At 43.3% G+C, this 24,685-nt stretch overlaps 1 protein-coding gene across 7 annotated transcripts; it reads left to right on the top strand.

The window, feature by feature from the left end:
* Positions 1-180: 180 nt before the first annotated feature.
* LOC110488482 (tripartite motif-containing protein 46) lies at positions 181-24,685 on the top strand. Of its 7 annotated transcripts, XM_036971258.2 has the most exons (13): positions 181-367; positions 617-701; positions 8,088-8,352; positions 8,538-8,691; positions 9,849-10,047; positions 10,138-10,284; positions 10,676-10,771; positions 11,266-11,519; positions 15,899-16,020; positions 16,779-17,117; positions 19,818-20,047; positions 22,441-22,508; positions 22,821-24,685. In XM_036971258.2, the coding sequence occupies exons 2-13, from the start codon at positions 675-677 to the stop codon at positions 23,284-23,286; spliced, it is 2,367 nt and encodes a 788-aa protein (XP_036827153.1). In that variant the 5' UTR covers positions 181-367; positions 617-674; the 3' UTR covers positions 23,287-24,685. The 7 variants fall into 7 exon arrangements, with proteins under 7 accessions (XP_036827153.1, XP_036827155.1, XP_090084390.1 ...); XM_036971260.2 differs by lacking the exon at positions 617-701 and having other exon boundaries at positions 220-367; XM_090228264.1 differs by lacking the exons at positions 22,441-22,508; positions 22,821-24,685 and adding an exon at positions 17,380-17,477 and having other exon boundaries at positions 221-367; positions 19,818-19,904.

Below are 24,685 nucleotides of genomic sequence, written 5' to 3' on the forward strand. Positions count from 1 at the left end.
GCTGCTAATAAATGGGCAAAATCCCGAACCAAAGATCCACGTTTGGAAAGTGGTTTGTTTTGCACACGTTCATGAACATTTGCAATCCCGCCTGTGCTATAGACTCTAGTGTACTTTTTAAAATTCTGTTTATAAAGCTGTAGCAATTTTTTTAGTAAAACAAATAAATAAATTAAGGTCACTCTTTTTAGTAACAGGCCGGGTTTATTACGCATGCTCCGACTACTGTAGTCCTCACCCCGACAGAGACAGAAAAACTGAATCGTGGCAGAATTTCCGAGGCTGATGTGATTCGGTAAATGAAGGTTGAGAGACGACAAGGTGGGGAGTAGCCTACCAAGCACATAATCTGGCAGGATTTGGAATGGTGTGTGTATTTTCATGTTCGCTTTCATTTCATTTGGTTACAAATTCCATTTCTCTCTTCCATTTGGCTTCATTTTTTATTTTGTTAAGGTTTTTTTGGAGGTTGTAGGCTCATGCGCATGCGTCCATTTCCAATAATGCGCAAATGTTTATTATGGCTAAATACGCTATATTGATCCAGGAGTTATGAATATCTATTTTGCCGTTTTTGCCTTCATGACACCTGTTGTTATTGTTATGATAACGGTAGGCCTATCATGTCTAATTCATCGAAGGAGGCACAATCGGATTGAACGCTCACTTCTTCAATGATGGACGCTCTGGTTCGTATTAGTGTGAGTAACATGTATGTATCTGGTCATGTCAGTGATTTGTATATGTTTACATGGTTTGTTGTTTCCCCGTTGTAGTCTACTAATAGCCTATTACATTTTATAGGCTAATGATGCAGGCAGTAGCCTAAAGCCTTGGCTACCAGAAATAGATCACCATTTATTTTCAGGTGTATGATTCGCCCCCATATGCATCTGTCGGACCCCTCTACGACATAATTTCTAACATTTAACACGGCTCAATGTAACACATTGGTATCTTATTTTTAGGTGATATAGGCCTGTCTATACACTGTTTTCTAGAAAATCTATTCCCCTTCCACCCCATTCCTCTACCTTGAATGTGGTCATGAATTCGTTATGATGGCCTAACTATTCTTCAACCTAGACCAAAAGGAAACATATATTTATGTTTTAAATAACACTATCATTTACCATACTATTCCCATTAGGCAATATTCCAATTTCCATTGAATTCACCTGCAAATATGTGGATGCCTACCAAATGCATTTGAACCACTTATAGGCCTTTTATAGGCGTTACCCTTTTTGGGCAACATTTTTGAGAACTAGGCTATAAGGTGCTCTATCATGTATATATATTTTTGGGGTGGACAACAAAAATGCTAAAGAAATGTAGACCATATGCCTACTCAAATGCAACATTAGACACTGGAAACAAATAAAGGAGCCGTGCAACTAAAATGCTACGCGTTTTGTGCATGCTCCGGGGATGCGCATGGACCACGGATGCTCGTTACCATGGAGACGGGATGCAGGAAAGCGGCGCGGTCTTGCGCAGCAGAGGGGGAGATAAAAAAAAAAACTAGGGTACCGAATATTGCACAGCGCAATGGGCTAACCTAGTTTTGAAAAATAAGAACAATGAAAGACTGAAAATAACTATTTTTTACGCACTATATTAACAGGAATGAAAAGGGAGTCCTTAAATATTTGCATCTCACAACTCTCCCATGCCACACCTTGTGGCGGGGCAGAAATACCCCCGGCTTTCAGTTTCTACTATCCCCTCTGGGTGCGTCGCTCAGATTACTATGGAAGAAACCTTCATATCATGGCGCCTCGATTCCAGTTGAAGGTAAGAAATACGCTGTAGCACAACGCGTGTTCTGGAAATCAAACCGGTGACAGACAGACATCGCATTGCAAATCAATTTTCCTATTTGGAAAACTAATTTGTGGGCGTCAATAGATTGTAGCCAGTGTAGCATAGCCTGTCTAGCCTATTACTAATTTAGTCGCCGGCTGTTTTGAACAGAACAAGAAAGGACAGGACGGATTTGACATTGGTGAATGACAGCGAGACAGGATCTCTAACCATGTCCTGCTGGTAAATTATAAATGATCTTTCAGGTCTGCATGTTTTTTATGATGTGATGTGTGTGTGGATTGTTTGGTATTGCTTCATATAATACCCCCAAAAAATCGCTTTGGTGCAATTTCAACAAGTAGGCTGGCTATGTGGTACATTTTCACAACTGTAAGCACAAAAATCCAAACGAAAATGGCTCATGTTTCAAAACTCTAAGCACATTTTAAATTGACTGAGTACAATAAATGAATTCACAGTCACTTGTTAATTGCATCAAATCACTCTTTCAAGTTGGATACATATTCAATCGAAGTATCTGCTTTTCAAAATGCAATAAGCCTACTTTTGATATGATGTTCTTGTCATTTGTTAACAATACAATTAACTATCATTTAATCAAACTGCTCAAAACTGTTAACTGCTGGACCAAAAGTAGTGTATAGTTAACGTATATACTGTACACTGAACAAAAAAATAAACACAACATGCAACAATTAAAAATATTTAACTTACATACAAGGAAATCAGTCAATTGAAATAAATTCATTAGGCGCTAATCTATGGATTTCACATGACTGAGAATACAGATATGCATATGTTGTCATGGATACCTTTAAAAAAAAAGGTAAGGGTGTGGATCAGAAAACCAATCAGTATCTGGTGACCACCATTTGCCTCATGCAGCGCGACACATCTCCTTCGCATAGAGTTGGTCAGGCTGTTGATTGTGACCTGTGGAATATTGTCCCACTACTCTTCACTGGCTGTGTGAAGTTGCTGGGTATTGGCAGGAGCTGGAACACACTGTCGTACACATTGATCCAGAGCATCCCAAACATTCTCAATGGGTGACATGTCTGGTGAATATGCAGGCCATGGAAGAACTGGGACATTTTCAGCTTCCAGGAATTGTGTACAGATCCTTGAGACACTGACTGGGCCATGCATTATCATGCTGAAACATGAGGTGATGAATGACAAGACAATGGGCCTCAGGATTTCTTCAAGGTATCTCTCTGCATAAAAATTGCCAATCGATAAAATGCAATTGTGTTCGTTGTCCGTAGCTTATGCCTGCCCATACCATAACCCCACTACCACCATGGGGCACTCTGTTCACAACGTTGAAACCACTCGCCCACACTGCACCATACTGCCCGGCAATCTACCTGGCATAGTTTAAACCGGGATTCATCTGTGAAATGCACACTTCTCCAGCTTGCCAGTGGTCATCGAAGGCGAGCATCTGCCCACAAGTCTGTTATGACACCAAACTGCAGTCAGGTTAAGACCCTTGTGAGGACGATGAGCACGCAAATGAGCTTCCTTGGGACGGTTTCTGACAGTTTGTGCAGAAATTCTTCGGTCGTGCAAACCGAAGAACCAAAAAGGGTTCTTCAAATGGTTCTCCTATGGGGACAGCCGAAGAACCCTTTAAGGTTCTGGATAGCACCTTTTTTCCCCCTAAGAGTGTAGTGTACAATGCACTGCTGAAAGATCTGGGTTGTATATAGCAATATATTCCACTCGCTATCTGAATTTCATTGATGCACTGTAAGCAAATCCATTTTGTCAAGCAGATAGATAGGTGGTACCGCATCAGTTGACAAGTCACGTAGAAAACATGATCTTGTACAATCTTGCATGGGGCAGAAAACACTATGCTACGTTTTTAGCAAACTGCTTTAAAATGCCCCTATTTCTGATGATTTGTCCTATGTATGTACTGTATATGGATAATAAAACGGTAACACTGACATATTTCTCAACGTCCTCACAACCCGCCATTGGATACAAAAAACGAAATGGTTCATGTCAATTTATAGTCAAGTACTGTATGGAAAATGCGATTGGATTAAATGGTAGTTAAAATGACTAAATGGTGAGCCTATCATTATCTGATGTATTGGTGACTGAGCCAAATGTGCACATGGTATTTCACGGAAAACTTAGATTTTTCATGAATGGCTCAGGGGTGAAAAATGTGTGAAACCCCAATGAATGCACAGTCAAAGTTTCTGAACATAAGATAGGGGGCATTACAAGTGTTATCGGTTAAGAGTTTTTTACTTAAAATTTTGAAAATGTACCACTTATATCTGAATTTTTTTCCAAAGTGATTGAAAAAAACTGTAATGTGGGAAATGTATCAATTGATTTAGGCTGTGCTATATTTAAGCAATAAGGCACAAGGAAGTGTAGTATATTATCAATATACCACAGCTACAGTGAGGGAAAAAAGTATTTGATCCCCTGCTGATTTTGTACATTTGCCCACTGACAAAGAAATTATCAGTCTATAATTTTAATGGTAGGTTTATTTGAACAGTGAGAGACAGAATAACAAACAAAAAAAATCCATAAAAATGCGTGTCAAAAATGTTATACGTTTATTTGCATTTTAATAATGAGGGAAATAAGTATTTGACCCTTCTGCAAAACATGACTTAGTACTTGGTGGCAAAACCCTTGTTGGCAATCACAGAGGTCAGACGTTTCTTGTAGTTGGCCACCAGGTTTGCACACATCTCAGGAGGGATTTTGTCCCACTCCTCTTTGTAGATCTTCTCCAAGTCATTAAGGTTGAGGCTGACGTTTGGCAACTCGACCCTTCAGCTCCCTCCACAGATTTTCTATGGGATTAAGGTCTGGAGACTGGCTAGGCCACCTTTTTCTTGAGCCACTCCTTTGTTGCCTTGGCCGTGTGTTTTGGGTCATTGTCATCCTGGAATACCCATCTACGACCCATTTTCAATGCCCTGGCTGAGTGAAGGTTCTCACCCGAGATTTGACGGTACATGGCCCCGTCCATCGTCCCTTTGATGCGGTGAAGTTGTCCTGTCCCCTTAGCAGAAAAACAGCCCCAAAGGATAATGTTTCCACCGCCATGTTTGACGGTGGGGATGGTTTCTTGGGGTCATAGGCAGCATTCCTCCTCCCATAGGCAGCATTCCTCCTCCTCCAAACACGGCGAGTTGAGTTGATGCCAAAGAGCTCCATTTAGGTCTCATCTGACCACAACACTTTCACCCAGTTGTCCTCTGAATCATTCAGATGTTCATTGGCAAACTTCAGACGGACATGTATATGTGCTTTCTTGAGCAGGGGGACCTTGCGGGCACTGCAGGATTTCAGTCCTTCACGGCGTAGTGTGTTACCAATTGTTTTCTTGGTGACTATGACTCTAGACTTGCATGGAGCCCCAGGCCGAGGGAGATTGACAGTTCTTTTGTGTTTCTTCCATTTGCGAATAATCGCACCAACTGTTGTCACCTTCTCACCAAGCTGCTTGGCGATGGTCTTGAAGCCCATTCCAGTCTTGTGTAGGTCTACAATCTTGCCCCTGACATCCTTGGAGAGCTCTTTGGTCTTGGCCATGGTGGAGAGTTTGGAATCTGATTGATTGATTGCTTCTGTGGACAGGTGTCTTTTATACAGGTAACAAACTGAGATTAGGAGCACTCCCTTTAAGAGTGTGCTCCTAATCTCAGCTCGTTACCTGTATGAAAGACACCTGGGAGCCAGAAATCTTTCTGATTGAGAGGGTCTCAAATAGTTATTTCCCTCATTAAAATGCAAATCAATTTATAACATTTTTAACATGCGTTTTTAATTTATTTTTATTTTTTTCTCACTGTTCAAATAAATCTACCATTAAAATTATAGACGGATCATTTCTTTGTCAGTGGGAAAACGTACAAAATCAGCAGGGGATCAAATACTTTTTTCCCTCACTGTAAGTGCTGTTCTTAAGCACGACACAATGCAGAGTGCCTGGATACAGACCTTAGCTGTGGTATATTGCACATATACCACAAAACCCTGAGGTGCCTTTTTACTATTATAAACTGGTTATCAATGTAATTAGAGCAGTAAAAATAAATGTTTTGTCATACCAGTGGTATATGGTCTGATATACCACAGCTGTCAGCCAATCAGCATTCAGGGCTTGAACCACCCAGTTTATATTGTTGCTTAAATCATATAATCAAATGCAAATAATGTAATTCAAGTGGATGTGGTTAGTTTAGAAAATTCAAAGGGAGGTTGTTATCCTCTTCCTCTCCCCTCTCCCCTCTGCAATCAATATAATGGATATTAGGTTAAGTAGTTTTCAATGTAATCTGTCTGATTAAATTGTGGCAGTGTGTGTGTGTGTGTGTGTGTGTGTGCGTGTGTGTGTGTGTGTGTGTGTGTGTGTGTGTGTGTGCTATCAATGTTAATGCATTCCTGCAGCAGTTACACTCTCATAAAAAAAGGGTTCCAAAAGGGTTCTTTGGCTGTCCCCATAGGAGAACCCTTTTAGGTTTAATGTTGAACCCCTCTGTAGAAAAGGGTTCTACCTGCAACCAAAAATGGTTATTCAAAGGGTTCTCCTATGGGGACAGCCGAAGAACCCTTTTAGGTTCTGGATAGCACCTTCGCTGCTACAGTTTACAGGGGGATTTCCTTCATTCATTCACTCACTCATTCACTCATTAATTCATTAATTTCCTTCACTCAGAGTAGGAATGCTGATCTAGGATCAGGTCCCCCCTGTCCATGTAATCTTACTCATTATGATCTAAAAAGTTAAACAGCTAGAATCTAGCCGCTAGCTGTTTTAGCCAAAGCTTTATGTCTCAGACCTCTGTCAAGGGCAACCACAGAAGCAACACACCTAGTCTTGGACCTATCAGTGCCCACTGTCTAGCTCTAAGGGACACGCTATCTTCAGCATTACAAATGCATTTCCTCCATTCATCCTTCCGATCTAGGTCTGTATTCATAAAACGTCTCAGAGTAGGAGTGCTGGTCTTGGATCAGGTCCCACTGTCTATATAGATCTTATTCATTATGCTCGAAAAGGCTCAACTGATTCTAGATCAGCACTTCTGCAGGAAACTTTATGAATACACCCAGGTATGGTGTGTGTGACAGCAGGGAGCACTTGTCTATACAGCAGAGGTGTGTGGAATGAACTCATCGGGACCAGGGGTCACACACACACACACACACACACACACACACACACACACACACACACACACAAACTCAGAAACTCACAGACACACACACACTCCGGATCAGGCGTGTGCAGGAATTACAAAATGTCTGGTCCTCCTTCCTTATTGATATTTAACGCGTCTCACACTGTTTTGACAGCCCATTGAGGACAGCTATTTATAAAGCCCACTGTCATAATGTCACGTTAACACTTAGCTAGAGAAATCTCTGCCCTCTCTCACGCTACGGCTGCATCCCAAATGGCACTCTATTATCTAAATCAGGGGTATTCAACTCTTACCCTACGAAGTCCGGAACCTCCTGGTTTTCTGTTCTACCTGATAATTAATTACACTCACCTGGTGTCCCGGTCTAAATCAGTCCCTGATTATAGGGGAACAATGAAAAAATGCGGTGGAATTGGTTTCGAGGCCCATAGTTCAGTTCGATGGCCCTATATAGTGCATTCTTTTTTACCAAGGCCATAAGGCTCTGGTCAAAGTTAGTGCACTATATAGGGACTAGGGTGTAATTTGGGATGTCAGCCTATCTCTCCTCCTTCGACCTCTCAGCCTCTCTGTATCTCACTCAGTTACCGAGCTCATCTCCTGTGCTCTGTGTTCTCGTGACTTGCATGTTTATGGATCTTGAGTGCTGCGGTTTATTGTAGTTGGTGGTGCAGCTATTTGTTTTATTTCTATAACTCTCTTAAATTTTCTTCATGTCATTCCTCTGTTTCTGTCCCGTACATACTTCGGTCTCTTTTCAAAAAATGTATTAAAAATTAATCCCTGGACACCCTCCTTTTTTGTTGTTGTCTTGGTGGGTTCATTTTAGTTCAATTAATTACAGTAATTCCCTTGAATATCAATGTAGTAGAGACTCCCCATTTATATTACATTTAGGTCATTTAGCAAACACTCTAACCAGAGCGACGTACAGTAGTGGCCCACAACCCTGACCTTGCAAGCGCCATGCTCTGCCAACTGAGCGACATGGGACAGCCTTAGCTCTGTCTATCTGCTGTACCTGTGTGATTCATTGACTCTCTCCATCTCCCTCCTCCCTAGTCTAACATGAAGAGCATGGAGCGCGAGCTGCATTGCCCGGTGTGTAAGGAGATCGTCAAGCAGCCTGTGGTCCTGCCGTGTCAGCACAGCGTCTGTCTGATGTGTGCCTCCGAGGTCCTGGTTCAAAATGGCTACCCTCCTCCGGAGTTGCCGCCCGAGCCCAACTCTCCTGCCTCCACCCCCAACACCCGCTCTCCCCACCAGGCACGCAGGCCCATGCCCAGCAAGGCCGACCATCGACCCATTGACCGCGTGCTACGTTCAGGTAATGTTTGTGTGTGAGTGTGTGCACATGAGAGAGAGTGTGTGTGTCTTTAGATTCAATGTCGAATGTGACGACCAATAGGACTAGTCTGGGGATGCGATGGGAATACACATCCTACTCTGATTCTTGTTTTTACTCTATTCTCCTCCACCCTTTACCCATCCCCTCTCCCACCCTGTATCCAGGATTTGGTACCTATCTGTCGCCGGGGCGACGGCGTAAGGAACCACCCCATGCAATGTTATTTCCATGCCCGCCCTGTGGGAGGGAGGTAGAGCTGGGAGAGAAGGGTCTGGCTGACTGCCTGCGTAACCTCACCTTGGAGCGCATTGTAGAGAGGTAACACACACACACTTATACACACTTACGCGTATGCACAATCATATGGAGGGGAGGTGTCGGTTCATGGTCTTGTGACCCCTTACGTGAAAAATCGAGAATTTCACGTGATCCCATGTGATCTTATCTGAAGTTAATGTGATAACATGCAAAACACATGATCACATTTGGTGTTCCGAAATTCTGAATTTTCCGTGAAATCGTGGTTCTTCTGTAAGGGAGGATGTAGCCCTCCCTGCCTGCAAAATCAGTGTCACCATCAGGAAGGAATTTCTGTTTAAGATTTTTGTTTCCCAAGAGGTTCAGATCTCACATTTGAGTCATTTAGCAGACACTCTTATCCAGAGCGACTTACAGGAGCAGTTAGGGTTACGTGCCTTGCTCAAGCGCACCTTGACAGTTTTTTCACCTAGTCGGGGATTTGAACCAGCGACCTTTCGGTTATTGGCCTAACCTCTTAACCGCTAGGATACCTGCTGCCCCTGACACACACACACACGCGCACACACACATGCACGTGCACAAACACACTCAGACAAAGATACCTATAAAAACAGCATTCACACTGTGTGGTGGTCGGTTGTTACATGCCTCTATGCTGCAGGGTAGGCTATAGTGTAACATTTCACTTAGTAGCAGCTTTAGCCCCTTAAATAGTGAGTGAGAGAGCGTGTCCAAGTTCTGCGTCCCAAATGGCACCCTGCTAAAAAGTAGCGCGGACCCTGGTCAAAAGTAGTGCACTACATAGTGGGAATAGGGTGCCAAGTGCTGACTCTTGTTAATCAGCGTGAAGCTGCGCTAGAGAGGAAGCTAGCAGAGCTCCTGCAACCTGCAGCAGGACATACACTACACTTCCACTGGACTACTGCAGTGTAACTGCAAGCAACTTATTTCCCCCCTGTACAGTAATCTCTTTATGATATTTATCACCATGTCTTACCCATCCACTCTCTCTCTGTCTTGGCACCGTTTTCTCCTTCCACCGTATTCTTTTTTGTCTCTCTTTTTTCCCACTTCTTTTCACCTTCACTCACCCCCTTTCCACTTCGATCCAGCCCTAATTCGCCCAATGCTCTCTCTTTCTCTCCCCTATCCTCCTCCCTTTAATCATTCCCCTCTCCTCCCTCCCCACTCCCTCTCTCCCCTCCTCCTCTCAGATACAGACACACAGTGAGCCTAGGCAGTGTGGCTGTGATGTGTCAGTTCTGCAAGCCTCCCCAGTCCCTGGAGGCCACTAAGGGCTGCGCCGACTGCCGAGCCAGCTTCTGTAACGAGTGTTTCAAGCTCTACCACCCCTGGGGGACACCGCGCGCCCAGCACGAACACGTCCAGCCCACCCTCAACTTCAGGCCCAAGGTGAGGCCTGCCTCTCTCTCATCCCTCTCTGTCCTCTCTCATCCCTCTCTTCTCTCCTCTCTCTCATCCCTCTTGCCTCTACTCCTCAAGGTTCTGTCGTGTCCTGAGCATGACCAGGAGCGTCTGCACTTCTACTGTAGGACGTGCCAGCGGTTGCTGTGCCCGCTCTGCAAGCTGCGCCGCGTACACGCCGGGCACAAAGTGGCACCAGTCGCCCAGGCCTACCAGACTCTCAAGGTGGGCATCTGGGTGCAATAGCTTAATTGGTTATAGCATGGTTCCTGCATTGGCCTTATACTGTACAATATACTGAATAATGTATGTAATACCTTTTAGCTGCTTTGCATAAAAGTATCTGCTAAATGGCAATAGTTGTTATACTCAGTGGCATTAGTGGATATCACATGCAATGGAGATTGGCCCTCAATGGTTGGTGGTTAGTCTAGTAGTACAGTGCATGACAGGAAAGGGGTAAGAGTAGCCATTGAACTGTGTGTTTAGATCATCCAGTGTGTAAGAGATGAGTACAGTTAAAATGTAGTGCAATACAGAGCTACTGTTGTGCATTAGGATTTAAGTCTGGTCTGGGTGTTAAACTCTTTGTTTGTTGTCACTGTTTATTTGTCAGGACAAGATTACCAAGGAGATGAACTACGTTCTGGCCAACCAAGAGACGGTGCTGGGCCAGATCACACAGCTGGAGAGTGCTATCACTCAGACAGAGGTGACTAAATAATACTGCAGTCTGCAGAGCTCCAGAAATACCCCACCAGAGGAGTATACTACAAAGCAGCTAACTTTGATAAAGAACCAGCAATAACTATAGATTTTCTGGTTTGTGAAGAAAGTTTAACTTCGACATGTGTTTTTGGTTGTTGAGTCAATTAGACCATGGCCATTTCAAGTTATTTCAGAATATTTAGGCAAATTAGGATCATTGATCCTACTGACCACACCACGATGGACAACACTGTTTACCACAGTAAGTAAACATCATATGCTACTGTATTCTGTATATAAAATATCTTGCTCTATGGTCCTAACTTGTGTGTTGCTGTGTAATACATAATCTCTGTGGTCCACCTAACCTCTCTGTGTGTTGCTGTCTGACTGTGTTAATCACAGAATGAAATAGAACACAACTCTAGAATAATATAGATTCATATACAGTATATCTCTATGGTCCTAACCTCCCTGTGTGTTGCTGTCTGTCCCCAGGCCAACAGCGTAGCGGCACGGGAGCAGCTGTCCCAGAGCGTGAGGGACCTGACTGCCCTCCTCGCCGAGCGCCACGCCTCATTGACCGAGGCTCTGGAGAGGGCGAGACAGAAGCGGGGTGAGGCGTTGGCGGGCCAGGTGGCGGAGAGGCGGAGCCTGCTGGAGCATGCAGGCCTCATGGCGTTGTCCCAGGAGCTGCTGAAGGAGACGGACCCGCCCTGCTTCGTCCAGGCAGCGCGCCAGACACACAGCAGGTACACACAATAGGTCTGACTGGCTGGACAGCAGACAGCGTGGCAACTTAAACAATAGCACCTTATTGTTATACAAATAACACCCTATTCCACATAGGGTTCTGGTCAAAAGCACTGTAGGGAATAGTGTGCTATTAGGGACGCATACCCAGGACTCTTTAACTCCCTAGTTTTGTTGTTTGTTAATTTTTCTGTTCCTTTGTTTGTTTGTTTCTCTGTTGTTATTGTTCCATTTCTACTCCCACTCCTTCTATCAATGTCTATTGTCTATGCTTCTTTCCTTTTTCTGTGTGTTTTCGTTGCTCATCCCACATCACCAGAAAAATAACAAATGGACACAAGAGGGAACCATTATACATACCTGTTAGATCAAAATAACATGGCGTGGTTTTAGTGATGTTGTTCTTTGTTAAACTCAGCAAAAAAAGAAACGTCCTCTCACTGTCAACTGCGTATATATTTTCAGCAAACTTAACATGTGTAAATATTTGTATGAACATAACAAGGTTCAACACCTGAGACATACACTTAACAAGTTCCACATACATGTGACTAACAGAAATGGAATAATGTGTACCTGAACAAAAGAGGGGTCAATATCAAAAGTAACAGTCAGTATCTGGTGTGGCCACCAGCTGCATTAAGTACTGCAGTGCATCTCCTCCTCATGGACTGCACCAGATTTGCCAGTTCTTGCTATGAGATGTTACCCCACTCTTCCACCAAGGCACCTGCAAGTTCACAGACATTTCTGGTGGGATTGGCCCTAGTCCTCACCCTCCAATCCAACAGGTCCGAGACGTGCTCAATGAGATTGAGATCTGGGCTCTTCGCTGGCCATGGCAGAACACTGACATTCCTGTCTTGCAGGAAATCACGCATAGAACAAGCAGTACGGCTGGTGGCATTGTCATGCTGGAGGGTCATGTCAGGATGAGCCTGCAAGAAGGGCACCACATGAGGGAGGAGGATGTCTTCCCTGTAACGCACAGCGTTGAGATTGCCTGCGATGACAACAAGCTCAGTCCGATGATGCTGTGACACACCGCGCCAGACCATAATGGTTCCTCCAACTCCAAATCGATCCCGCTCCAGAGTACAGGCCTCAGTGTAACACTCATTCCTTCGACGATAAACGCGAATCCGATCATCACCGCTGGTGAAACAAATCCGCGACTCGTCAGTGAAGAGCACTTTTTGCCAGTCCTGTCTGGCCCAGCGACGTTGTTGCCGGTGATGTCTGGTGAAGACCTACAAGCCCTCAGTCCAGCCTCTCTCAGCCTCACCCTGTAGCGCTGTCTTAGGCGTCTCACAGTACAGACATTGCAATTCATTGCCTTGGCCACATCTGCAGTCCTCATGCCCCCTTGCAGCATGCCTAAGGCACGTTCACGCTGTCACGAACGTCCTAGTGAGGAGACCAAAGAGCAGCGTGATGTGAATACACCCTTTTAATGATAGATGAAAACAAACACGAAGTACACTAAACAAACAAACAAACAAAATATCAAAATGAACGTGAAGCTATACTACAAACGTTCAGGCAACTAGACATCGACAATAACCACGAAATACCCAAAGAAGATGGCTGCCTAAATATGGTTCCCAATCAGAGACAACGATAAACAGCTGTCTCTAATTGAGAACCAATCTAGGCAACCATAGACACACATAAACACCTAGATGATAAACAACCCCATAAACCTACAAAACCCCATGTCACACCCTGACCTAACCAAAATATATAAAGAAAACAAAGAATACTCAGGTCCCGGTGTGACACACGCAGATGAGCAGGGACCCTTGGCATCTTTCTTTTGGTGTTTTTCAGAGTCAGTAGAAAGACCTCTTTAGTGTCCTAACTTTTCATAACTGTGACCTTAATTGAAAAGCTGTTAGTGTCTTAACAACTGTTCCACAGGTGCATGTTCATTAATTGTTTATGGTTCATTGAACAGGCATGGGAAACAGTGTTGAAACCCTTTACAATGTAGATCTGTGAAGTTATTTGGATTTTTATGAATTATCTTTGAAAGACAGGCTCCTGACAAAGGAATGTTTGTTTTTTTGCTGAGTTTAGTTGTGCTCCAACCGGTGTTCACTGTTTCCAATGATAGTTTGTCTGACTGACAATGGATCCGTGGCATGAAACATGTACAGTCCCTTCCGATCTACACACAAATACCCCATGATTTCACAGTGGAATTATGTTTTTAGAAATTCATAAAAAATGAAAAGCTGAAATGTCTTCAGTCAATAAGTATTCAACCCCTATGTTTTGGAAAGCCTAAATAAGTTCAGAAGTAAAATTGTGCTTAACAATTTGCATAATAAGTTGCATGGACTCATTCCATGTTCAATAATAGTGGTTAACCTGATTTTTTAATAACTACCCCCATCTCTGTACCCCAAACATACAGTTAGTTTCAAACCTGTAAGGACCCTCAATCGAGTAGTGAATTTCAAACACTGATTCAACCACAAAGACCAGGGAGGTTTTTCAAAGCTTCGCAAAGAAGGAGACTGATTGCTAGATGTGTAAAAAAAAAAAAGTTTAAAAAAGCAGATGCTGAATATCCCTTTGAGCATGGTGAAGTTGTTAATTAGACTTTGGATGGTGTATCAATAAACCCAGTCACTACAAAGATAGAGGCGTCCTTCCTATCTCAGTTGCCAAAGAGGAAGGAAACTGCTCAGGGATTTTACCATGAGGCCAAAGGTGATATTAAAAGAGTTACAGAGTTTAATGGTTGTGATATGAGAAAACTTAGGACGGATCAACAACATTGTATTTACTCCAGACTGAAAAGAAGGAAGCCTGTACAGAATAAAAATACAAAAACATGCATCCTGTTTGCAACAAGGCACTTAAATAATACTGCAAAAAATGTGGCAAAGAAATTTACTTTTTGTCCTGAATACAAAGCGTTGGGGCAAATCCAACAACACATAACTGAGTACCACTCTTCATATTTTTTGAAGAATGGTGGTGACTGCATCATGTTATGGTATGCTTGTAATCTGCAAGGACTAGGGAGGTTTTTAGGATAGAAAATAAATAGAATAGAGGTACACACAAGCAAAATCCAAGAAGAAAACCTGGTTCAGTCTGCTTTCCTACAGGCACTGGAAGACAAATTCACCATTATTCAGGACAATAACCTGAAACACAAGGCCAAATCTACACTGAGTTGCTTACCAAGATGACACTGAATGTTTCTGAGTGGCCGAGTTACAGTTTTGACTAAAATCGGTTTGAGAATCTATCGCAAGACTTGGAAATGGCTGTCTAACAATGGTCAACAATCAACTTGACAGAGCTTAAAGAATGTAAAAAAGAATAATGGTCAAATATTGTACAATCCAGGTGTGCAAAGCTCTTAGAGACTTACCCATAAAGATTCACTGCTGTAATCACTGCCAAAAGTGATTCAGGGGTGTGAATACTTATGTACATTTAATATTTCTGTATTTAATTTTCAATAAATTTGCCCCCAAAAATGTGAACATGTTTTCATTTTGTCGTTATGGGGTATTGTGTGTAGCTGGGTGAGAAAATGTTTTATTTAATCTATTTTGAATTCAGGCTGTAACACAACAAAATGTGAAATAAGTCACTGTATGTGAAAATGAACATTCCAAAAATGAACTGCAAAGCACACTGGGTATTATTATTGGCCTTTTTTGGGGATCATGTCTTGATGGGATACAGCTTAGCCTAATTCTCCTAACCTGCTACGTTAATTTGCCTAACCCTCTGCATATGTACTTGTCACACCCTGACCTCAGAGAGACGTTTTATTTCTCTATTTGGTGAGGTCAGGGTGTGATGTGGGGTGGGCATTCTATGTTTTGTATTTCTTTTGTTTTGGCCGAGTGTGGTTCCCAATCAGAGGCAGCTGTCTATCGTTGTCTCTGATTGGGAATCAAACTTAGGTAGCCTGTTTTCCCACCTATGTTGTGGGATCCTGTTTTTTGTTAGCTCTGTGAAGCCGGCAGAACGTGACGGTTGTGATGCCGTTTGTTGTTTTTGTTTGGTGTTCTGAGTATTAAACAAGTCAAAATATGTTTCATATTTGACATTCTTCCAATAGCCACCCTTTGCCTTGATGACAGATTTGCAAACTCTTCTACAATGTAGAAAATAGTAGAAATAAAGAAAAACCCTTGAATGAGTAGGTGTTCTAAAACTTTTGACTGGTAGTGTACATGTTACAGAAATACTGCCTATCTCTGTGTGTATTACCCTAATGATAAAATTGACTCCCTCCCCCAACTTGTTGTATGTCTCGTCTACTCCCAAACAATTCATCTAAATGTATCTCCCTTTCTCTCTCCCTCCCCTCTCTCCATCTCCCCCCCTCCACGCTCTCTCCAAGGTTATCCACGTCCATCGAGGGGCTGCAGTGTTTCTCTCTGGCCGCTGATCCCTCCTTCAGACACTTCCAGCTGGATGTCTCCAAAGAGCTCAAACTCCTCACAGACCTGCAGTTCATCCAGGGTGAGACAGAGGAGGAGAAAAAGATAAAGGAGGGGACCTGGGGCTAGGGAAGGGTAGCGGGATAGAGTCCACAAGAGAGAGGATAAGAGGAGGTGGCTGGGGAGGCATAGAGGGATAGTCAGCCAGAGAGAGAGGAGAGGAAGATGAAGGTGGGGTCTAGGGGGGCATGGAGGGATGGAGTCAGCCAGAGAGAGAGGAGGATAACAGGGGGGGATATGAAGGTGAAGGAGGATAGAGTCAGCCAGAGAGAGAGTGGAGGATAACGGAGGGGGATATGAAGGTGAAGGAGGATAGAGTCAGCCAGAGAGGGTTAAGGCAACGTCATCTCGCTGAGTCTACCTTTAATTATGTCATAATACTGCGTCTTCAACTATGTATTTCACGGTAAGGTCTACGTATTCGGGTGCATGTGACAAATAAAGTTTGATTTGATTTGTTTACAAACTGTTTATTTATTTATTTTACCTTTATTTAGCTAGGCAAGTCGGTTAAGAACAAATTCTTTTTTTCAATGACGGCCTAGGAACAGGGGGTTAACTGACTGTTCAGGGGCAGAATGACAGATTTGTACCTTGTCAGCTCGGGGGTTTGAACTTGCAATCTTCCGGTTTCTAGTCCAACGCTCTAACCACTAGGCTTCCCTACAAACTGTAATGAACATCTGGTAGTATTGCATATACAGTATAATCAAGCCAGAGAGAATTGTATGTTTGTGAATCTAACATCTGACTGACAGCTGTAATGTTTTCTCCCATCAGCCCCTCTGGCCCCTGTAATTGACACCCAAAAGACCCTGGCCTATGACCAGCTTTTTCTGTGTTGGCGGCTGCCTCAGGAATCCGCTCCCGCCTGGCACTTCTCTGTTGAGTTTCGTCGCCGTGGGGTGGTGCCAGGAGGCGGGGCCAGAGGTGGTATCCAAGGACGATTGGCTGCGGCCCGCTGGGGCTGGCAGCGGCTGGAGGAAGTGGGCGGGACCAGTGCTGTGATTGACAGGTTGGAGATGGACAGTGTGTATGTGTTGAGGGTGAGAGGCTGCAACAAGGCCGGCTTCGGGGAGTACAGTGAGGAGGTGTACCTACACACCCCGCCAGCACCAGGTGAGGTCTATACACTGTTCTAAAGGCGCACACACACTATACACACACACACACACACGCGCACACACACACACGAACACACACACTTGGCCTCATTATAAGTCTTGGTATAGCTGGTATGCATCAGAACAGTATCCATGGAGATCATCTTAATGACAAATGTCTCTCTTTTTCTGCCCATTCCCATACTTCTTTCTGCCCATACCATCCATCTCTCCTCCCATCCCTCTCTTTACCCATCCCATCTCTCTATCCAACCTAGCTTCTTTCCTCTTTACACTTTGTCTTCACATATCTCTCCTCATCTCACTCATTCCGCTCTTAGATCCAATCTCCCAATCCACATTTCTACCTCTGCCTGTTAGTGTGAGCATCTACACCCTTTCTCATTTTTCCTCTTGTTGCTTTGCACATACAGTGCCTTGCGAAAGTATTCGGCCCCCTTGAACTTTGCGACCTTTTGCCACATTTCAGGCTTCAAACATAAAGATATAAAACTGTATTTTTTTGTGAAGAATCAACAACAAGTGGGACACAATCATGAAGTGGAACGACATTTATTGGATATTTCAAACTTTTTGAACAAATCAAAAACTGAAAAATTGGGCGTGCAAAATTATTCAGCCCCCTTAAGTTAATACTTTGTAGCGCCACCTTTTGCTGCGATTACAGCTGTAAGTCGCTTGGGGTATGTCTCTATCAGTTTTGCACATCGAGAGACTGACATTTTTTTCCCATTCCTCCTTTCAAAACAGCTCGAGCTCAGTGAGGTTGGATGGAGAGCATTTGTGAACATCAGTTTTCAGTTCTTTCCACAGATTCTCGATTGGATTCAGGTCTGGACTTTGACTTGGCCATTCTAACACCTGGATATGTTTATTTTTGAACCATTCCATTGTAGATTTTGCTTTATGTTTTGGATCATTGTCTTGTTGGAAGACAAATCTCCGTCCCAGTCTCAGGTCTTTTGCAGACTCCATCAGGTTTTCTTCCAGAATGGTCCTGTATTTGGCTCCATCCATCTTCCCATCAATTTTAACCATCTTCCCTGTCCCTGCTGAAGAAAAGCAGGCCCAAACCATGATGCTGCCACCACCATGTTTGACAGTGGGGATGGTGTGTTCAGCTGTGTTGCTTTTACGCCAAACATAACGTTTTGCATTGTTGCCAAAAAGTTCAATTTTGGTTTCATCTGACCAGAGCACCTTCTTCCACATGTTTGGTGTGTCTCCCAGGTGGCTTGTGGCAAACTTTAAACGACACTTTTTATGGATATCTTTAAGAAATGGCTTTCTTCTTGCCACTCTTCCATAAAGGCCAGATTTGTGCAATATACGACTGATTGTTGTCCTATGGACAGAGTCTCCCACCTCAGCTGTAGATCTCTGCAGTTCATCCAGAGTGATCATGGGCCTCTTGGCTGCATCTCTGATCAGTCTTCTCCTTGTATGAGCTGAAAGTTCTTGGTAGAGGTCAGGTCTTGGTAGATTTGCAGTGGTCTGATACTCCTTCCATTTCAATATTATTGCTTGCACAGTGCTCCTTGGGATGTTTAAAGCTTGGGAAATCTTTTTGTATCTTCACAACAGTATCTCGGACCTGCCTGGTGTGTTCCTTGTTCTTCATGATGCTCTCTGCGCTTTTAACGGACCTCTGAGACTATCACAATGCAGGTGCATTTATACGGAGACTTGATTACACACAGGTGGATTGTATTTATCATCATTAGTCATTTAGGTCAACATTGGATCATTCAGAGATCCTCACTGAACTTCTGGAGAGAGTTTGCTGCACTGAAAGTAAAGGGGCTGAATAATTTTGCACGCCCAATTTTTCAGTTTTTGATTTGTTAAAAAAGTTTGAAATATCCAATAAATGTCGTTCCACTTCATGATTGTGTCCCACTTGTTGTTGATTCTTCACAAAAAAATACAGTTTTATATCTTTATGTTTGAAGCCTGAAATGTGGCAAAAGGTCGCAAAGTTCAAGGGGGCCGAATACTTTCGCAAGGCACTGTATCTCTACCTCTTTTACATGTATACCATGCATCTCTTGTTCTCCCAGCCACCCTCTTTTTCCCTCTCTCCCATAATGAAATCTCAGAGTGTGTTGATGAGGTTTGCTGTTTGTTAAGACCTGAGGCTTGACAAATCAGTTTGGTTGGTTGAGATCCATGCTAATGGGTCTGAGAAGTCCTGAGTGGTCAATGTATCCCTTGTCTCCCCTGGTAAAGTATTCTATCCTGTGATATTTCCCTCAGGAATATTAATCCCCAAAATGATCCCAGTTTAGGAAAGATGCATCCCCTCTTTTGATTGACCTTTGGCTTTGAATGTTTTCTATCCGTTTCCAGTTTGTTGATGGACAGTTTGACTCCCTTTCTATTAGTCCTTGTCTCCTCTCCTCATTCCAGAGGACTTGCATGTTGTCCATACCTCTCCTCCTCTCTTAACGCTCTTAGTTCTTTCCTTGCCCTGATTCTAAGTCTAAGTCTATCCCTGTATTTACCTCCTCTGTACCCTTATCTTCTACCTCTCTCCTATTTCACTTCTTTACTCCATCCCATCAAAACCCTCCCCTTCCCGCTTCTCTCTTTCCTAAAAATGCACTCCTCCTTCCACCCTCCCTCCCTCTCCCTCCATCTCCCTCTCCTCCTGCCTCCCTCCATCGCACTCTCCTCCCCTGCCTTCCTCTCTCAGTGTTAAATTTTTACCTGGACTCTCGCTGGGGTCTCCATGCCGACCGGCTGGTGGTGAGTAAGGAGCAGCGCTGCGCCCGGAGCGTCCCCGGTCTGTCCCTGCTGCAGGCCGCCGACCTAGCGCTCACTTCCTGTCACCTGACTGCAGACCTGCTGGTGGGCGACGTGGCCATCACCCAGGGCAGGCACTACTGGGCATGCTCAGTGGAGCCCGGCTCCTATCTGGTCAAGGCAAGTGGAATGGCTGGGAAGAGAGTTTTGCCCAATCCCATATCGTCCCAGAAAGCCCCGTGCCCTATTCACCTGTAGAGAACTGAGAAGATTTGACAGGTGAAATCCATTTGGTAATAACTCCACCTTGCCCTCTGATAGGCTAGGTGGACGTTTACCCATATTTCTTATGCCAATCAAATCCTCTCAGATCTCCGCTACTGCATAGGGCTTAACCTCACTAGGGGACGTGGGATGGTAGCATCCCACCTGGCCAACATCCAGTGAAATTGCAGAGAAATTGCAGAGCAACCACGGTGTCAGATTACAAGAAGGCTTTACGGCGAAAGCATACCATGCGATTATCTGAGAACAGCGCCCAGCAGACAAATCATTACAAACAGTTACCAGCCAAGTAGAGGAGTTACACAAGTCAGGAAGAGCAATACAATTAATAACTTACCTTTGATGATCTTCATATGGTTGCACTAACAAGACTCCCATTTACTCAATAAATGTTTGTTTTGTTCGATAAAGTCCCTCTTTATATCCAAAAACCTCCGTTTTGTTTGCGCGTTTTGTTCAGTAATCCACAGGCTCAAATGCAGTCACAACAGGCAGATGAAAAATCCAAATAGTATCCGTAAAGTTCGTAGAAACATGTCAAACAATGTTTATAATAAATTCTCAGGTTGTTTTTAGCCTAAATAATCGATAATATTTCAACCGGACAATAACGTCGTCAATATTAAAGGTCAACAAGAAAGGCGTGGTCTCGGTCACATGCATGAAAAAGCTCTGGGACACTGCAGTGTCCACTCATTCAGAGTGGTCTTACTCCCTCATTTGTCAGAATACAAGCCTGAAACAATTTCTAAAGACTGTTGACATCTAGTGGAAGCCATAGGAAGTGCAATTTGAGTCCTAAGTCAATGGATACTGTAATGGCATTCAATAGAAAACTGCAAACATAAAAAATCCCACTTCACGGATGAATTTTTCTCAGGTTTTTGCCTGCCAAATCAGTTCTGTTATACTCACAGACATTATTTGAACAGTTTTGGAAACTTTAGTGTTTTCTATCCTAGTTTCTGGGCCTGAGTAGCAGGCGGTTTACTTTGGGCACACTTTTCATCCGGAGGTGAAAATAATGCCCCTACCCTAGTGAAGTTAAAGAGCAATTTGGGATTGGCCCTTACTGTACTGTAGATGGCGTGGTGTATTTTGTATGGTTTTGTAGGCTATATACAAAAATGTGTATGAAAATGAATGTGTGATCATATGTGTTTTTGCATGTTGACCTCTTGGGTAATAATGTACTCGTCGGAAATTATTGGCACCCTTGATAAAGATGAGCAAAAAATTAATAATACAAAATACTGGGCTATATTGTACGCAAAACAAATGTGAAAATAATCATATTGTATGATATTATTATTGCTCAGAGAAAAAGTTATAGTTAACAACTCGTATTTTTCTCAAAAAGACAGGGGTCAAAATTATTGGCACCCCATTTTCAATACCTTTCAATAACTCACCATGCAAGTTATTTTTCAAAAAATATTTTATGAGATTGGAGAACACACTGTGAGGGATTCTAAACCATACCTCCGTACAGGATTCTTGATATACTTCGTCTGTGCTTATGGACTGCCCTATTCAATTCAAACCACAGGTTTTCAATGGGGTTCAAGTCCGAAGATATGGCCATTGAAAAATGTTGAGTTTGTGGAAATGTACCAGTTGTGGATATCGATGTGTGCTTGGGGTTATTGTCTTTCTGGAAGATCTACTTGCAGCCAAGTTTCAGCCTCATGGCAGAAGCAACCAGTTTTTTTCCTAAAATGTCAAGGTACTTGGTAAAGTTCATGATGCCGTTGACCTTAACAAGGGCCCCAGGACCAGTGGAAGCAAAATAACCCCATAACATCAAAGATCCTCCACCATATTTTACAGTAGATATGGGGTTCTTTTCTGATTATGCGTTACTTATTTTTCGACGACAAACCCACCACTGGTATGCATGGCCAAAGATCTCTATTTTTACGTCATCCAACAAATGTAAATGCCTGGAGTTGCCTAAACGGCATTGGCACTTTGATTGGAACCGGTGCTATGGTCAGATTAAATGAAAATAGAGCTGTTTTATCACACACACCAAAATAATGATGACAAAAACAACAATTTAAACGGAGAAAAATATATATTTCTTGTTAAACAAAATCTATTTCTCTGAGCAATTGTATTAGTATAAAATAATGTAATTTAAAAATATTCTGGAGCATACAATATAGCTCAGTATTTGTATTATTATTTTATACTGTCTTTTTTGCTAATCTTTATCAAGGGTGCCAATCATTTTAGACCCCGTTGAATGCTGCTGCGCCTTTTCAGTGCCTCTATCTGTTCCGCAGGTGGGGGTGGGCCTAGAGGCCAAACTACAGGAGTGGTTTCATCTTCCCCAAGACATGGCCAGTCCCCGGTGAGTGGTGCTGGAGGTTAAGGCTGTAAAGTGCATGGAGTACAGGAAGTAGTCAATGGGAAAATATGTTGAGGAGAGACTGACCTACATCAGGGCTTGTATTCAAAAAACATCTCAAAGTAGGAGTGCTGGTCTAGGATCAGTTTTGCCTTCATCAGTTTATGCCTACAGCATAATGAATAGAATTACATGGACAGGTGGACATGAAGATCAGCCTTCCTACTCTGAGATGCTTTATGAATACAGGCCCTAGTTGTGTATGTATGACTCATCTCTCTCTCTCTCTCTCTCTCTCTCTCTCTCTCTCTCTAGCTATGACCCAGACAGTGGTCATGACAGTGGGGCGGAGGATTCCCTGGACTCCCCTCCCCCCTTCTCCTTCCTCACCATGGGGATGGGCAAGATCTTCCTGCCCCACGGTCCCAACCATCATAACAACCATGGTTGCCCCGCCAATGGCACCAGCCCTCGCCGCAGCCCTACCATCTCCAACGGGAACATCCCCGCCTCCTCGCCTACGGGCCTCACCTACCCCCTGCCTCCCAGGCTCGGGGTGTGCCTTGACTTCGAGAAGGGTCGCGTCACTTTCTACGATGCCCACTCGCTCCGTCCACTGTGGGAAGGGCCTGTCGATTGCTCCGGCCCCGTTTGCCCGGCTTTCTGTTTTATTGGCGGAGGGGCGCTGCAGTTACAGGAGCTTGTGGCCAATCGGATGGCAGACCAGACTCCAGTCAGGAGGGTCACCATCCAACCCCGTGTCACTAATCTGAATAACTAGGCCAGATTCAATCCGAAACCACGGCGTAGCGCGCTTGACATTTAAAGGTAATTTCCAATTGTGACAACATCTGCCGCGTTTACCTTGAATGCGATCTCCGCAAATGCGGTAACATTGCCTTTAAAACGCGCATCAATCATCTGAGGTGATTGATTGGACATAGAATGTAAAGTTAATTGTAAGCTATTTACTTGGCCGGAGCAAAAAGTTAGTAACCTCAGAGATTGTGTTGTTTTGTATTTCATTTGTATGAGAAAAATAGTTTTTATTGCAACCAATATGCAAATGTCTAACTTTACTGCATTATTTTGGGGGTTTGCACATTTTATTTTGTCAGAAATACTAAATTGCTTAAGTAGTAGCTGTCAAATTACACACACAGCAATTATGTAATGTCTCATATCTCTGACACTTGCACTATTAACCACACTATACTGTATATATACTGTATATATTTACAGTATATATGTTTATATATATATGCAAGAACAGATATAGTTTAGAAACACTCTTTCTCAGTCATGTTATGTCTGGGTGTTCATCTAGGTCAGGGGTACTCAAATCTTACCCTACAAGGTCCCGGGCATCTGCTGGTTTCCGTTCTACCTGATAATTAATTGCACCTACCTGGTGTCCCTGGTGGAACTGGCTTTGAGGTCCAGATTTGAATTTGACGGATCTATGTTTTTTGATACTTCATATAACAGGTTCCCCTTCACTGTGTACTAACACTTTTCACACGTCTATGTCTGTGTATCTCCAATGGTAAAAAGTCCTGACTGTTAGTGAAATCTTCCCACTCACTCCATCACAACCCCAACCAAAGTGATTTCTCTGGACTAAATACTGTTGTAATTGAGTAGACAGTAGATTTAGTTAGGTGGATAACATGAACATGAGGCAATACTGTAATTAAGAACTGAATGATACTGCTTCGGCTTCAGCCACCTTTATCACTTGCTTCTTGATTAATACGTTTGTGCATTGATTGTTTTTCCAATGTTTAACTTCTGCAGTGTGTGCGTGCATGCGTGTGTGCGTGCGTGTGTGTGTAGGAGAAGGAGCGAGAATGCAGTAATTCACTTGTCTGATAATCATATTGATCACCATTGGCTAATGATAATTTTGGCTTTTAGGGAATATTTTGGATTATTTCAAAGTGGGCTTGATTGTAAATAATGAGCAGTGCTTCTTATGAATGATAAGCTTTCTAGAAATGTAGGTTGTCTCTGAAATGGCACCCTATTCCCTATATCGTGCACTACTTTCGACCAACTCGATTCTTGGTCAAAAGTGGGACGCAGACGAAATGTAGACTTCTCCTGCTGGCAGAATGTTTGTAAAAATAAAAAACATAGACCAACAATTAACTCGAAATAAATACAAATTCTGAAAATAA

The sequence above is a fragment of the Oncorhynchus mykiss genome, chromosome 30 (assembly GCF_057628025.1).
Source record: "Oncorhynchus mykiss isolate SJ-2025 chromosome 30, ASM5762802v1, whole genome shotgun sequence".
NCBI lineage: Eukaryota > Metazoa > Chordata > Actinopteri > Salmoniformes > Salmonidae > Oncorhynchus > Oncorhynchus mykiss.

Excerpts from the sequence above, each read along its gene's own strand:
- LOC110488482 (XM_036971256.2), top strand. The coding sequence starts at position 1,630 with ATGAAAAGGGAGTCCTTAAATATTTGCATCTCACAACTCTCCCATGCC. Across the intron at positions 17,118-19,817 it reads ACACACCCCGCCAGCACCAG|TGTTAAATTTTTACCTGGAC; the intron begins GTGAGGTCTATA and ends TTCCTCTCTCAG. Across the intron at positions 20,048-22,440 it reads CCGGCTCCTATCTGGTCAAG|GTGGGGGTGGGCCTAGAGGC; the intron begins GCAAGTGGAATG and ends TCTGTTCCGCAG.